The sequence below is a fragment of the Branchiostoma belcheri genome, unplaced genomic scaffold (assembly GCF_001625305.1).
Source record: "Branchiostoma belcheri isolate BF01 breed outbred unplaced genomic scaffold, Haploidv18h27 scaffold1, whole genome shotgun sequence".
Classification (NCBI taxonomy): domain Eukaryota; kingdom Metazoa; phylum Chordata; class Leptocardii; order Amphioxiformes; family Branchiostomatidae; genus Branchiostoma; species Branchiostoma belcheri.
The window spans coordinates 10741000-10756942 of record NW_017802379.1 but is presented as its reverse complement, the minus strand read 5'-3'; the positions used below and the strand labels follow the sequence as shown (position 1 = coordinate 10756942).

Genomic DNA, 15943 nt, shown 5'->3' with positions numbered 1-15943 from the left:
GCCCCCTCCCCCTGGCCGGCAGGATGTGCAGGAGACGCCCCATGAACACGGTCCCGTCCAGCTGGGAGAACGCCGTCACCGCGTGTTCCGGGATCATGAAGGTCACGAAGGCGATACCAAACGCTCGTCTGGTGAAGGTGTCGATGGGAATGTGGCACTCTGTCAGCGGACCTGGATAGTACACCCAGTTCAGTTCATTTTCATAGCACACCAAAATATAGCTCAAAATTCATTTTTTTTAATAGGTCTGTGTGGTGTAGTGGATAGAGTGTCCGACTGTCAAGCAAGAAGACCCAGGTTCAATCCCCAGGGTTGGACCCAGACATGTCCGGACATGCACCCAGACGTTGTACCCTTGGGAAAGGCACTTAACATGCATTTCCCCCCTCAGTTAGAGGGATCCTGGGCCCTACTAGGGTTTTGGTTGGTGTTAGGAAGGGGCATCCAGCCGTAAAAATCTTGCTTCAAAAAAAGACTTGTACTTGGTGCAAGCACGTCTAACCCCCGGTTGGGGAAAAATGACGTTAAATTCGGTTAAAAAAAAAGGTGGGTGCTTTGTGGGTGCACCGTATAAAATCAAAGACAGAAAAAACTAATCATGTTTCATTAATAAAGAAAAGCACTACTGTACAGTAACAATGATTTCATTATTTTTCTGACACTCATAGATGTTAAGAATATGCTGTATACTATTAGTATACATTGAACATCTTTACATAATTATGTAAACCAGTCCTACAAAAATATTTGGGTGCACTCAAAGAAAAAAAATTGGTGCACAGCTCCAAATTTGGGTGCACTAAGGTGCACATGCACCCGCAGTATTTTGAGCCCATTATTTAGAGATTCAGAAATACACTGTCTGTAAACTGCAAAATCTAACAAAAGCGTTACCGGTAATACTTATCAATCTAGTACACTACAGTCAAACTTAGTCAGGGGACCAAGAAAAGGGGACCGAGAAAAGGGGTCTTCTTAGACAAGATGACAACATACAAGATGTAAAGCATGTCTACAAGACAGAGAACAAGAAAACTGCAGCAAAATTTCCACCCATTTCTGTTAAGTGGTCATCTTAATATTTTATGGGGAAAAGTAGTCATTAAAGCTCATACATTTTTTGTCCTATGGAAAACATAATATAGCAAAAAAAACTATAATCAAAGTACATTGGATAGAGGCATGTCTTCCACAGAATACCCCACCCACCATATTTACTGAACAGTCCATCCAGGTCCTCCTCCTTACACAAATAGGGGAGGTTTCTGATGAACAGACGTCCAGACTGGGGGAGAGAAAAAACAGGAAAAGTTAGCCTTGGTAAATGTAAAAGTCTTGTACATTTTGTACACTGTTATCATAAAGATTATTATGAGTAAAGAGACTCTTTTTACAGCCATTTCGGTGACTGTCTGTCACCTTCCTCAGGGCAATTCTGACTGGTTTACCAGTTGAAAAAGAGTCTCTTTACTCAGTAACTTGATGAAACTATTCACAGATTATTATAATAATTACTTAAATTTCATCTTTTAAATCTAAAAAGAAAATTAATGCACATTGAACAACTTTCCCCACTCCATCTACAATGTGTACCTGACTTCAGTTGGGGAGGTATGTGTACATACACTGTACATGTAATACAATGTAACAGTGATAGAACAGTCACTGTAAGAAAGGGGAAATATTATAACCACAGACTGACAACAAGTCAAACTGAAGGTCAATATACATGTACGTGTTATCTCACCTCAGCTATTGACTCATCTTCATCCCCAGCCTCCTGACTCTGGAATTAGATTTAAAATGTTGTCTTCAAAGGTAATATTTTGTATTTCTGTGTGTTTGCTAAGACTACTTACTTATTTTTTGAATACTGTAGAAAGATGGGAAATCAGGGGGAAAATGGTGTAACTGCAGACTGACAGGCAGGTCAAATTGGAGGTCAAAGATCTCAATGATGGATAAAGTACAAATCTAATTTCCTGTGTTTCATTTCCTGCCAAATGCACTGTGGTATTACATTTTGTACATTCATGTTTATTGCCTTTAAGTTATAATAATTGGAATTTAGTGAGAAAATTCTTAGTAATACACAGAATCAGTGAGAAATTCATAATGAATAAAGAAGTCTAGTTAGACAGTCATAATGACTCAGAGTCTAGATAATTCACTGTGGTTTTCAATTTAAAAGACTTCCATTTAAATGCTTAATACCTTTTTCTCCCAGGGTCTCTGTTCCTTCTCTGTGCTGTCTTCTGCCCCCCTCCCCCTTTCCAGTGGTGACAGCTCAATAAACCTGGTTCCTAGACATGACATTGTCACACAAGAGAAGAACCACTAATTTTAGTTTAACATTTATAACCATTCATTGAACACAAAGTTTTAGATGATTGTTTTCTGCACTGCTCAAAATTTAGAAAGTATATATGGATCATACTAACACTAACACTAACCTGCATACGCAGGTGGTATTTTGAGCCCTGAGTAAAAAAAAAACTCACCTATGTAATCTTTGTCTCTTTTCAGAGCTTCCTGTTGATCCTTTTCATTTGCAAAGCCAACGTCAACAACTCCTGATGTGAGACAAAAATGAATCTTGCAGACACTCTGAATGGTACATGTCCATGAATGTTAGAAATTGCATTTAGAGATCCTGTGTCATAATTGTTAAACCTTTAAGTTAGTAATGTGCGCACTGTGCTTAGAGACATACAAGTATGCTCTTAATATTCAAATGTGTGAACACAGGATACATAAAGATATTATATTCAATTTTTTTTTTCTCACCTGTTCCTTTTCCTTTTCTTGTACGCTGGATTTTTATAGCTTGGACATTCAGTGGGTAAAAAAACTCCCTGATGTTTTTCTGAAAATTTAAATTTTCAGTGAGCTAATGTACAATCACTCTGGACCAAGATGTAACTGTAAGATTAGAACTGTGGAGGGGATCGTATGATGTTCTTTAATATTATTATACTACTTCCTGAATTCCTCCACATACCATCCACACCAGCACCTTCAGACTTGACCTATTAATCAACTGTCAAAATCACTTCCCACCCTCCAGGCAACCATCGCTACTTGGACATGAAACACACAAACTTACAAGTCAGCCCCCCAAAGCAATACTTCAGTACCCAGAATTCGAAGCAAAGAATAAACAAATGTATGTCATCTGGGCTGCGATAACGTTTGATACAGGTGTCCCAGCCTATGTCACAGTGATAACTACCCATATCACACAGGCTTCTAATGACTATCATGTGAGCTTCCAAAAGTTCCATTTTGAGTACACACCAGATTTGGATGTTGGAATATTGATTCATATTGGTTGTTCCAATCTTTTGTTTAGGGACACTAAATTTTCTTGATTTCTTGCACAATTTTTGCAAATTACAAATGTGTGTTTTTTTTGTGGCTATCACATATAATTATACAACACGGTGTATTCCACAACATCCTCGGTCCCAGCCCTTCTGCGGGTCAGACTGGTACCTCGGGTGATACAGAATACACCGTGTTGTATTCTATATCAGATTCTGGGGTTGAAATTTATTTTTTTCATTAGGTGCACTGGTGCACCTAAGCAAAAAAATTAGGTGCACCAAAAATATATTTTGGATGCATAATATTTAAAATGAAGTAAAACATTACTAGCAATGCCAAAGTACTAACCTCTAAACTCTAACTTCAAAATTTCAAACAAGCACATTTTGTAATTAATCAAACTTTTGTATCATTTTTTGGAAGAACAGTGTTATATTGTACTTGTACTGTACAGTAGGTAGCTTACATTTTAGGTGCACCAGTGCATCCACAGTCAAAAATTAGGTGCACAGCTCCAATTTTAGATGCACGTGCATGTACCCAATATTTTGACCCCTGTATATAATACATGCACATACCTCTGTGGCCTTGTAAGGAACACCTTTCATCCGCACCATGTGTTGACTACAGCTGGAGTCACCAATATTGCTGCCCTTCTGCTGAGGACACAGTACAAGGGCATTGAACAAACTGTCTGGTGATTTGATATGGTCACACACAATTTTTTTTTACTGCATCTTACTCAAAATATTCTTGCCAGAAACTTTTTCATCCTCTTACTTAATATGTTAGAATGTTAACCTTAACATCAAATCATGAAGACAAAAAATTGTAATAAAATACATCATGCAGATGAGGTTATTTCATTAAATCAAGCCGTACAACCGTTTTTTTAGGTCACAGGTGTGACCATTTTAGTTGCAGTACTCTGCTGGTAGCCTGCACATAGAAATGTACATTTTAAATAAAAATGTAATAATATATGTGACGCTAACTGAAGTCACTAACAAACCTGTGATGTTGTCATCTGTTTGGTGACTGCATCTCCAACTGTCCCCTCCTCCTCTTTCTCCTCCTCTTCCTCCTCTGACTCACTGTCTGACATGTTTGTCTGGACCACCTTGGACTTCAGGTACTGAAAACAGACTACAGGTTCTAAGGTATACATGCTCTTGTTTACTTATCTATATCATAATTATGAAATTCCACTTTTAGAAGTGCATAATACTATGTACATATATACTGTAAGTCTACAAATTTCCGCGGTATATTTAGATTCGCGGCATTCGCGGGGACCTTTGTACCGCGAATCTATTTCCCCGCGAATATGTTTTGCGTAAATGCGCCCCCCTCCCCACATGCATTCACGACGGTAAGCGAAACACAAACACACGCGATTCACAAATCACTGCAAATCAACTTTATTCTTAGCAAATGTTGAGTACCAAAATTTTTTAAAAGTTATACTGATGTCAAAAAATTATAATATTATGAGACACCGAATCGCGATACTGCGGCACTGGCCGTGTCAACCGTGTACCGCCGAAAAAAATCTATGCGTGCAGTGAGCCACGCCGGCCATGCGCGCCCGGGCGCTTGAAAATTGCGGGAACATCGGGCATATCTACAAGTATTTTTATGAAAAATATAACGGCTGGTACCTGGGAAATGTTAGTTGGTTATCTTTTGCACCCTGCTTTGCGGGCGTTTTTTTTCTTCTTCTTGTTTTGCTGGATAGAAACGCTCACCGTGGGCCTACAAAACCGAAGGCGACCTTTGCATACTTCCGGGTTCAAAATCTCGCCGAAGACGGCATAAATTTGCTTAGTAATATATATATTCTTTCGATTATGCATTTCTTCACTAGAGTATCGATGTGTAGTCGTGGAAAATAGCGTTTTAGCGCTTATTTCCGAACAAAGAAAATTGTTTACACGTGCGTCAGATCGATCGTCAGCTTTACCGCCGGCAGTCTCGCGCGGTGCACGAAACAAATTTTTGCGCCGCGTTTTAGGAGATAAATGCCGGAACAAGAACTTTTATTACTTTAAATATACACTTAACAAATTTTTCTTGGAAAAATAGCCAAGGAGAAATCGCGAATCTGAAAATACCGCGGATTGTCCATTTTCCCGAAACCGCGAACTTTAGGCCCCGCGAATCTAAAGAGACTTACAGTATATAAAAAAGGTGACACTTGATTCCAGACTCTAATTCTGGAACGTAATCAAAAACAAAACGTTAAGTTGTTGAGGCCTACTGATGATGCCTTAGCTAACTTACACACTAACCATGTAAGAAACCATAACTATTTCCACCTACCTCCATATCTGAGACTCTGTCTTGGGTAGATGTCTTTTCCCCTACAGTTTCCTCTATTTTCCCTGAAAGAATTTGAATACATTAATTTCTTACAAAATGAACTTATCATAATAATGTGAAGCAGTATGTGTCACTATCATAGTACAGATTGCCTTATTCATAATACTTCCAGTTTTGCAGCTCTGAAATTGCACTGGCATGGGTGCCTTTAATACTTAAAGCCAATTCACTGGTTAGGCCACACCGACTTAATTTTATGAATGACATCTGCGCACGCATTGATTTTTGCCTGTTCTAAAAAAAAAAATTACCTACCCCAAGCTCTGTCCTGGCTCTAGGCCTGGGTAGTCCATGGTAGTTTAAGTGGCAATACGGAGCCGGGCACCCAGGCTACCGAAGCTCCATGACTCAAGAACAGTACATACGTGATGATTCATAAATTCCACTAAAAGCCAGCATGTGCCGGCTTGTCGTATATGTCGCTAAGTACTGCCGCAAATTCACAATACAAGCTTTGTATTCCTGTGGTTTAGTAGAATTTTTACTTTTGGCTGGATTTTTTTTCTTCAGAGGATGTCATCCATAAAATTAAGTTGGTGTGGCCTTACGTGAAACAAACAAACCTTCTGGTTCTTCCATGTCACCTTCCTCTTCATTAAACAGTAGTTTATCAGCCTGGGTTTTCCTGGGTTTCCCTGACCCAGCCTGGGTTGTGTCTGACCTGGCTGTAGTGTCTGTCCACGTGGGTCTGGTGGCTTTAGTCTGATGTGCCTGCAGAAACTCTTGAAACTCTGGGTCATCCTGAAGCTGCATGGAGACAAAACAAGAACAACATCAGGGCTCGAAATACTGGGTGCATGTGCATCTTAGTGCACCCAAATTTGGAGCTGTGCACCCACTTTTTTTCTGTGGGTGCACCAGTGCACCTAAATATTTTTTGTAGGTTTACGTATGTCAAGATGTTAAATGTAGATTAGTAGTAGTATTCAGCATATTCTTAAAGTCACTCTATGTAGTTTTTTGACAATACAAAAAGTATATTTTTTATTCTTTTCTTTACATAGTACATTGGCTTAACCCATTAGTATTCCAAAATTATACTCCACAGCAAAAAATACAACATCCTTGCTCCTTAGAAGCTTAGAAAACTGTGAATGATCTTCTATTCAACCTCTGGCCAAACCACACGTCCACTCCCAGTGGTTTGACCTACATCCCAGTGGGGTGTCAGTTGATAGCTTACCAGTTTCTGAAATACCTAATCGTTTACCAGATTTTTTATCTCTTTTGAAGGGATAATGACCACAGTTTATTCATGCCCAACAAAATACTCTAAGTTGATAATTATATTCCACCTCATGTGAAAGATATGAGTTTTTTTTAAGGAGGGTATATCTTGTGACATCTGCCCCTGTCTATCAAGCCTGGCATGCCCGGGCCAATTAGCCACCCCAGGGGGCAACCCCTGTATGTTGTTGTTGTTCTCCTGAGCAAACCGGTGGCACCGGGAACTGAAGAAGGACTGTTTGAACGGACAAAATATACGAAAAAAATGTGAAATAATGACACAAATGTGTTGAAAAGTGATAGTAACTGCTAATAACACCGAAATTTAGTATTATTAGAATATTTCAATTTTTTGCGCAAAAAACTACATAGAGTGCCTTTAACATCTAAGTGTCAGAAAAATAGTAATATCATTCTTGTAGTACTTTTCTTTAGAAAAAAACATTAGTAATTTCACTGACACAGATCTGTGAAAGAAAATATTTGTGTTACCTCTCCCAGAAGAAGACTAGAAGTAGAAGGCTGACTTTTCTGGAAAACAACAACAAGGATAAGTTAGGAATACAAATAGTACAAACTCAAACAGTATTAATTAAATACCTTTTATTAATGTCAATATCCTCAGACAGATTTTCTCATTTAGAATATTTTTCTTTTGCCATCTCGAACTTGCATTGGGTGCCTTTGAATGTAATTATAACCGCCTCAGTCAAAAGTTATATTAGAGCATGACAAGAACAAAAAGCTTGATCATTTTGATGATCTAAATGAAAACTAAATTGTCCTGCTGGCATTTTGTACACAATATTTTTCAATAATTTCATGTCTTAATTAGGTCAATGACATAGACCCGACTTTTTGCGCCCTGCGGTGGCATAGTTACTTCCGCATTTGTTGCGTTTTGCTGTGGTGTGATGCGTTGCATGAGAAATACCTCCAAATCGTACAAATCGTACCTATACAGAGTTCTATATACTAATATTAGATGGTACTGTATGTGCAAAACAGCAATTGTTGGGCTCCGCAGGACAAGGGATATTATCCTTCTTACCTCCTTCTTTGCTGATGTCTTTCCAGTTTTTTCTGCCTTTCCCGTCTCCTTCTGCTTGGTCTGTGAAAGTTCCTTGACTTTTTCTCTCTTCTGTTTCCAGGGTGTAGGGGTGTCTTTCCCACACAGGTCCTTACAAAACTCCACCTGCAATAAAACAAAAAATCATTTCAGACTTCTGGGAAGTATTTTATAGTTTTGTCAATTTATTGGCCACAGCAAGTAATTTTTATGGATGACATCATTTATTGATCTTTAATTTTCGCCTGATTTCGGAAAAAAGTTATGTTGCCTTTTGACAGCGGTCACCATCCCGAAAATGGGCAAAGATGTCTGTTGCCACGCCGGAAGGTGGATGGCAGATAACTAAGAGAGGAGACAAGAAAAGGCTCTGATTTAATGTTTTGTTTCTTACTTTGATGCAGTGATATGTGATGTTGGCTGTATATATGTGATGTTCCCACAGAATAAAAACCATGTACAATGATTGAGTCAAAATTCTAAAATGTAGGAACCTTGTTTTTTTCACCCGCTCGCATTAGATTTGGAGTCTGCGGAGGATGTCATCCATAAAATTTACTTGCTGTGGCCTAAACATAAAAAAATTGATGGACAAAAACTGACCTGTATTCTGACAGTGTTGAGGAAAGTGTTGTGGAACTGTTGGACAGCCTTCTCCGCTTCTTGGTGTGTCCTGAAGCCCACAAACCCAAAGTGGCGAAACTGTCCGTTCTTGGAGTATTTCAGCTTACAGTCAGTCACAGTTCCAACTGCCTCGAACATGGACTGGAACTTGTGTTCTGTGATCTGGAAGGAAAAAAAAAAAGATTTCAAACCTGTGAAAAGTAAACACTAACAATTGCTTGCACTAATGTAAATCTAGCAATTAATTTAAGAGATTTCATGTCAAAATAATAGTATGAAATATAACGTCCTGGGATTTTGTGATGTATATGATTTTATGATTATTATGTAGTAGTATGCATATTAGGGGGCCCGCAAGCCCTTTTCCGTAGAGCGTAATCGGCTGTTTAAATTCTACGTAGAGCGTAGACGGACCGCTCTAATATTTTTGCGTAGAGCGTATTGGGCGTTTCAATTCTACGTAATGCATTGTAGCCACTTGGAATTTATCGTAAAGCATACTAGTAATCGAGAGGTTTCCGAATTCAGCGTAGAGCGTTGTCGGGACCCCTCCTTGCAGGCCCTCATATTATAACTAGCAGATAAAAATCCATCATCTGGTTTTGGTTTGGTTTTCTTTTTAAAGCCCACGATCATAATAATGATCATTCTGTCATACTCACCTGAGTGAAGTGAGGAAAATTGTGTACATTTGTAAACTGCCTTTCCCATAATTTACTAGGGCACAAGATCGGTGACAAGGAAAGGTTCGAACCCGGGACCACTTAGTTCCGAGCCGAGCACGCTACCGCTGAACCCAGGGCACCGAAATATGGGAGTACTTCTTACTATGCCTTTTCTAGAAGTTTTAATCGTAAACTACTTGAGTCTAGGCCTATCACAATCAAGACCCTATAACTTATAAAGTCCAGTACAGTCCGGAAACGGTCCTAACATCTGTGTCCATAATATCACCAGGGTCCATAATATCGCCACCTTGTAATAGTAATAGTGTGCTTTTATTTTTACTGCAACATACCCTAGGTATGTACATTTGATGTGTAAAGGAGTGCATACCAAAAGTATGTTGCAGTAAAAATATCTTTAAGCACACTGTTTCTCAAGGTGGCGATATTATATTTGTCACAAATTATTTGCCAAGAAGACCCCAAGTCCCTAAATTCCTAGAGCTATAGAGTCCGGTCCTATGTTAGGCAAAACCCTAAGTCCTATGTCCTTCCCGGAAGATATAAAGATTTAAACTATTAACATAAATGAACGGAGGAATTCGAAGCCGTGTGCTGGAAAACATCATGTCTCAAAATGTGTATACCATATCGCCCCCCTCCCCCCTAACTCGCTTCAAGTTAGAACGTGCATCTAGATGGTTCGTACTTACGCTCGGCGGCAGATTTTTCACGATCAGGCGGGACATGGCTGCAACCGCTCGCCCTACTATCCTTTACAGGTCTCCACTGGCTACAGAATACTTCTGAGAACTAGTAAAACACGTGTTTACAACGTTACGTTTTAGCAGACCACATTTTACAGTGCACGCCGTCTTTACAATGGTCCCATTACGCCGTCTGGCGACACTTTTGAATACTGCAGTCACTGCCTGGTCAACCATATTCTCAAAGCACAGGTTTAAACAAGGAGAAGTCGTAGACATCGTCCCTCCATGAAATAGCTTGTTATTTTGTAATCTTTTGGTGTATTTTAATAGAGATATTATGAGTCAAACTTTGTTTTTATCAGCAGAATGATAGATGTCTATAGATGTCTATCCTTTAAGAATTTTGTTGTGGCACTTCGTATTGGAAGGGGTTGCCCAAGCTGTCATGTGCAGGCGTTTAGTGTCTTGTTACCATGGTTTGTTTGAGGTCAATGACCTCTCAAGCACAACATATTAACAAACCACAGATAACCCAGTTCCCTGCTGAATGACCGATTAAAGATAAGATATATTTCCTGCAGAGACATCTAGAGGTAAAAATAGATTGGCCTGACCTGCCAGCTGGAGGTATAAACAAAAACACTCTGTACCAATTTGGGGTCAAACAGACCATCCTATTATGAAATAGGGGTGAAAATGTGAAAATCCTTTTAAATAAGCAATGCAAATCTACGACAACCTGCTAATGCATGCTAAAACACAAAGACAACCAGCGTCTACCCACATACCAAAAATGATCGCCAACCATCCACCAGGTTCTGAGATCATTCAACGCAAACAATCTGACATTGAGATAGCAATTCCGGTTCAAAGCAAACAGCTAGGGGGCCCAAATTTACATCAGTAAACCATTGTAACCACAACTACATGCTACCTTAGCATCGCACACACGGACCATAACGTGCCAACAATAGAATAAAAAATTAAACTGCAGTACCAAGGTCAATCACCAGGTGCTCAAAGTCAACCTACACAATCTCCAAGGCCCCATCCATCAATCTGCCAAATATCATACAGTTCCTTCTCACCGATCTTCAGATATCAGACCAAACATGAAACGGAGTAAAAACAATACCCCCCATTTACATGGAGGGTAATTAGCCTCTACCAGGCACCGCGGACCGCTGGAAAAATAGTAGAAATTGGCCGAAACAAAGGGATAGTATACCAGAGAAGATCCAGGGCCATAAAAGCTCCAATTTGCGACCCACGGAGCCTGTGAGCCGTAAATTGGAGCTTCTATGGCCCGTGGATCTTCTCTGGTATACTAGGCTATCCCTTTATTTTGGCCAATTTTTTTCCAGCGGTCCGCGGTGCCTGGTAGAGGCTAGTTTAAATACCAGGGAGTATACAGTGCAATTTTACGGAATACAGTGCAGGTTTAATTTTACGGAATACAGTGCAGGTTTAATTTTACGGAATACAGTGCAATCATGTTAGTATACAGGAGGGTTTGCATGCCCTTTTTCGTTAACCGTTATGGGCTATTTTAATTTACCGTTAATCATTGCCGGCCCGCTCTAATTCAACGTTAAGCGTTATCGGTATATTCTTCGTGAAGCGTTATTGGTCGTTTTAATTCAACGTAAAACGTTATTTGTCATCCTAAATTCAGCGTTAACCGTTAATGATTAATTCTTCGTTACGCCTAATTTTGCCTTTCAAAGTGCAGGAAAATGCGTCATTTAAGGTTTTTAAACCTTCGATGACGCACAAAATTTCCCGGGGGAGAATGCCCCCGGACCCCCCTACATTGCTCGCGCCTTTGGCGCTCGACTCGCGCTTCTGCGCTCGGTCCTTTCGGCTCTAGTCAGAACCAGTTTTACCTTCAATTTCCGGAAGTTTGCGGAGAGTTACAGAATTTTTTTAACGAATCCGTCAACCTTGACAGGCAAGTTAACAAAAATCTTGAGTAAAATATGAAAGCATCAGAAGGACCGACAAACACTCTCAACATCATGATTTGTCTCTCAAAATGCGGGAAATTGCGTTTTTGAAGGCTTAAAAATCCAAAATTTCCCGGGGGAAGCATTCCCCGGACCCCCCTAGATTATTGCGCCTTCGGCGCTCCCCTCTCAAAATCCATCGGTAAAACTGGGCAGACTGAAAAAATGCAAGCTGGCCGACGTCCACTCGGACACCCCGGTATTTGTGGACGCATTCGGGGACCAGGGCAGGTGGGAAACAGAGGGAACACATACCTTTAATGCATGCTTCATTACATGTAAGGTATACGTAACTTTGTCGGTGATCATCTTTTTCTCACAAAGCGAGATACCAAATCCAGTGCAGCTCTAAAAAAAGCCTGTCAATTTACCGTTAAGCGTTGCCGACCGTCCTGAATTTACCGTTAAGCGTTATCGGCCCTGCTGAATTTACCGTTAACCGTTGCCAGGACCCCCCCATGCAGACCCTCATACAGTGCAACTTTACGTATTACATACAGTGCAATCGTATTAAAATACAGTGTAATATTGCGTTCAACATCACTAGTGAAATTGCACTGTATTCCGTAAAATTGCACTGTATTCCGTAAAATTGCACTGTATTCCGTGAAATTGCACTGTATACCAGTAAACTTGTACTGCATTCCGTAAATTTGCACATACTCTACACGGCGGTCTGTCACTACGGCATTCTTTCCCATTGCCGGGGGCGTTCGATAAAGTATCGGGTTACAAGACGCAATTTTGGGCTAACCGTAAAACATTTGAAAATAAACAAACTAGTATCGAAGGGAAAATTTCGTTGAAATAAAATAAAATTATTGTCTTTACATACATTCAATGGTGATTTTTTGCGCTCAATGGATGATTTGTTCGTATTTCGTTAAAAAAGGCGACAATTTTCGGGATTTCGCAGCGTCATATTTTAGCCAATCACCGAGCAAACCTGGCTACACATATTACGCAAGATCACTGATCTTTATGTTTTTTGACGACTAGGAATAAGACGAAAAATCGTGCTTTTGAGATTTTTTAATTTCTGACGTTAAGTATAGTTTTTGTTGACAAATAGTTAAAAAAATCGAATTTTTTGGCTTTTTTCGCACTCAATTACCCATAATCCAAAATCAAACGCATTTTCAAAAATTCCAAAAGCACGATTTTCGGGACAACCGTGACAGTCATTTTGAGCCGTAAATGGGGTATGTTTGACTCTCCATGTTTCCAGGTTTGAACGAGTTGTGCAGACATGTCATATCTCCCAAAAGTGTGCATCGTGTTATTCATAAAGGCGTAAAGAATCATTACAGTATTCAAGGTCACCCAAGGATACGACCGCAGCTTCGCTACATGTTACATGTCCACAAAAAAATTATAGCGGACATGTACTGTCCTGGAAACTGTTTGTATCTATAGAAAAGTGTTGTTTTTTATCTGTTGCGAGTCACTCAGGCAGAAGGGCTTGTTTTGCCGCTTTATTGCAAATGACCGCAGGTGACCCCGAAATGGAACGCGGGTTCGATTCGAATTGCCCAGATCGAACACGATCGAACACTGTTCGGATTCTATGACATGTGGGAACTTTACAGCCCAGATTTTACCACCGTGCTATCTGGCACCCCTGGTTATGCCGTTTGAAAGAGTAATCTTTACTTTCGCTAACATGCTTATGTTTCGTCGCTGTGTGTGTCGCAGTGTGTGTGTGTGTGTGTGTGTGTGTGTGTGTGTGTGTGTGTGAGTGTGTTCGTCTGTATTTGTGTCTGTCAACAGCATAACTAAAGAAGGCTTAGATGGATTATGATGGTGTTTCCTCATGTGTATGTGTGGCAAGGAAGGTATATGCTGGGCTATTTTATTAGCGCAGGTAGAATATAAAAACAAATTCTAACAATAAACACTTGACGAATAAACATCTGAAGAAGTAGAGATGCATAAGACGTAAATTGCCGTTATTTTTTTTTTGTATGAAAATGTAATTATTATAGTAACCACCACACCCGGGCCCTGTTTTGACCTAATAAAAGCGTGTATAATATGATTTTCGATTCTAATATGAATAATGCATTCGTGCAATTTTTTCAATTGTTTCAAAGCGATCGTAATACTTACACGAATGCCTTCGCCCCAAAGGCGTCGCCAAAAACACATACACACACCCTTATGGTGGAGTATACCAGTCAAAAAGCCAAATTCAGCGTATTTGGGTAAAATACAGTGTATTTTAGGTCCAAATGATTCGGGAACTACGCCGTATTTCACCCTAATACACTGTATTTCACCCAAATACATTATAACCAAATGGTCTCACACACACACACTCACACACACACACACACACACACACACACACACACACACAATATAGTATGACCAACGACATTTTTGACTCACAATGACCTGAAGTAGAAAGACAAGTCGTTATTCCATGCATCACTGGGTCGGACTCCAGTGCTGAAACTGAAGTATCCCTAAGTTTGCTGTCTAATTTGCGCCTCACAGGTGAGAATATCTTCACTGTACAAATTCTCAGTCTCTGTGGAAGTTTAGGAAGCTTCCAAAAATCACCACTAGTATATTTGGCTATATATGACAAAAGGAAAGGAAAGGTCTCCCATGCTTCTTATGCAGAGCGTAGGCTAGGGTGGTGCCCATCTCCATTTCTGTAGCCCTTGGGCGACACACAGTTGTGCAATGCACTACAGCAGGGGGCTGGTCCGCTGGTAGTGCTGTGTGTTTGACCTCCCCACACTTTTTCGCATATGTGCTGAGTGCTAAGCAGAGAATTTCAAAGAAGTGTACCATTTTTAAAGTCTTTGGTATGACCCGGCCGGGGTTTGAACTCACGACCTCCCGGTTACAAAGCGAGCACTCTACCAATTGAGCTATTGCACCGGTTTGACAAAAGCCAGTATCAAATTGATAAGACAGTAAAATTCATTCGCCAGAGAGGGTCCCTTGGGTCGCGTATGGACCCTCTCTGGCCAATGAATACTGCCTGGCCAATTTGATACTGTCTTTAGCCACCCTAGGATCTGCTTGGATATTATTGGCACAAAAGTTCAGCCGTCAGGTGGTTGAGTTTTAGTGCATGCTCGAATTAAGCATTGTACACCTTCAGATCTAAAATATAGCGTAGAGCGTACAGTATCTTAATATTAGCATGATACAGAGTCCTTCTGAATTAACCATTAAAGCGGCCGGGACAAACAATTATGAACACCATTTGCGTATAGAATTTGTTTATTCTTCGTTCACGCAAAATTTAGTAGCGCGATCGGGCCCCGCCATGTTGGAAATAAGACCTTGGCAAAATTAATGGCAACCTTCGCACGCCCATTATCCAGTTCATGGAGGCAGAACAAATGTGTCTCACTTAAGGTTGAATATCAAAGAATATCAAAGAATAGCGTATTTCTCCATTTTTAGTCAGATGAAGGTAATCGTCATCAAACATGACTGAATTTTCAAAAAACGTGTTATGTGCAGGTGAAAAATTCACAAGATTAAGGTACCGCATATTTTATCATCTGGTTAAAAAAAATGATCGTGAGGTTTAAAGTTGTTTTTCTCTCCCAACGTACAGCAACATGGCGGACGCCTGGAGGCAGTGGATTGTTAAGTACAGGGTGATAGGTCCTGTATTCGTACTGAGTACTGTGACCTTGCTGTACGGCAGTAAGGTATATCTTCTTCTTCTTTCTGCAAGGTGTTCGTCGTATCGAAGATTTTGTCACCGTGACGGATTTACTCAAATTACTGCGCAAATTACTGTGATATGTAATGAGGTGGGGATCACGAGACTTGTATCATGGACTTAAAGCCCTCCAGATTGGTGCAGAGAGCATTGTCCTCTGGCGGGTTGTTCCAATCCCGGATAGTGCGCAGGAAGAAAATTTTATCTCTGTAAATAGTTCTACACTATAAACGACAGCT

At 40.1% G+C, this 15943-nt stretch overlaps 1 protein-coding gene across 1 annotated transcript in view; it reads right to left on the bottom strand.

Annotated features, from left to right (window-relative positions):
* Positions 1 to 10185, bottom strand: part of LOC109486648 (probable RNA-binding protein 19) — a 22509-nt gene extending 12324 nt beyond the window's left edge. Inside the window, 12 exon segments of the mRNA XM_019790543.1 lie at positions 2 to 171; positions 1210 to 1285; positions 1748 to 1786; positions 2215 to 2303; positions 2502 to 2573; positions 2788 to 2866; positions 3906 to 3986; positions 4340 to 4462; positions 7429 to 7458; positions 7988 to 8131; positions 8609 to 8791; positions 10008 to 10185. Of these exon segments, the coding sequence (XP_019646102.1) occupies positions 2 to 171; positions 1210 to 1285; positions 1748 to 1786; positions 2215 to 2303; positions 2502 to 2573; positions 2788 to 2866; positions 3906 to 3986; positions 4340 to 4462; positions 7429 to 7458; positions 7988 to 8131; positions 8609 to 8791; positions 10008 to 10043 (1122 nt within the window). The 5' untranslated portion in view covers positions 10044 to 10185.
* Between the last annotated feature and the right edge of the window lie 5758 nt (positions 10186 to 15943).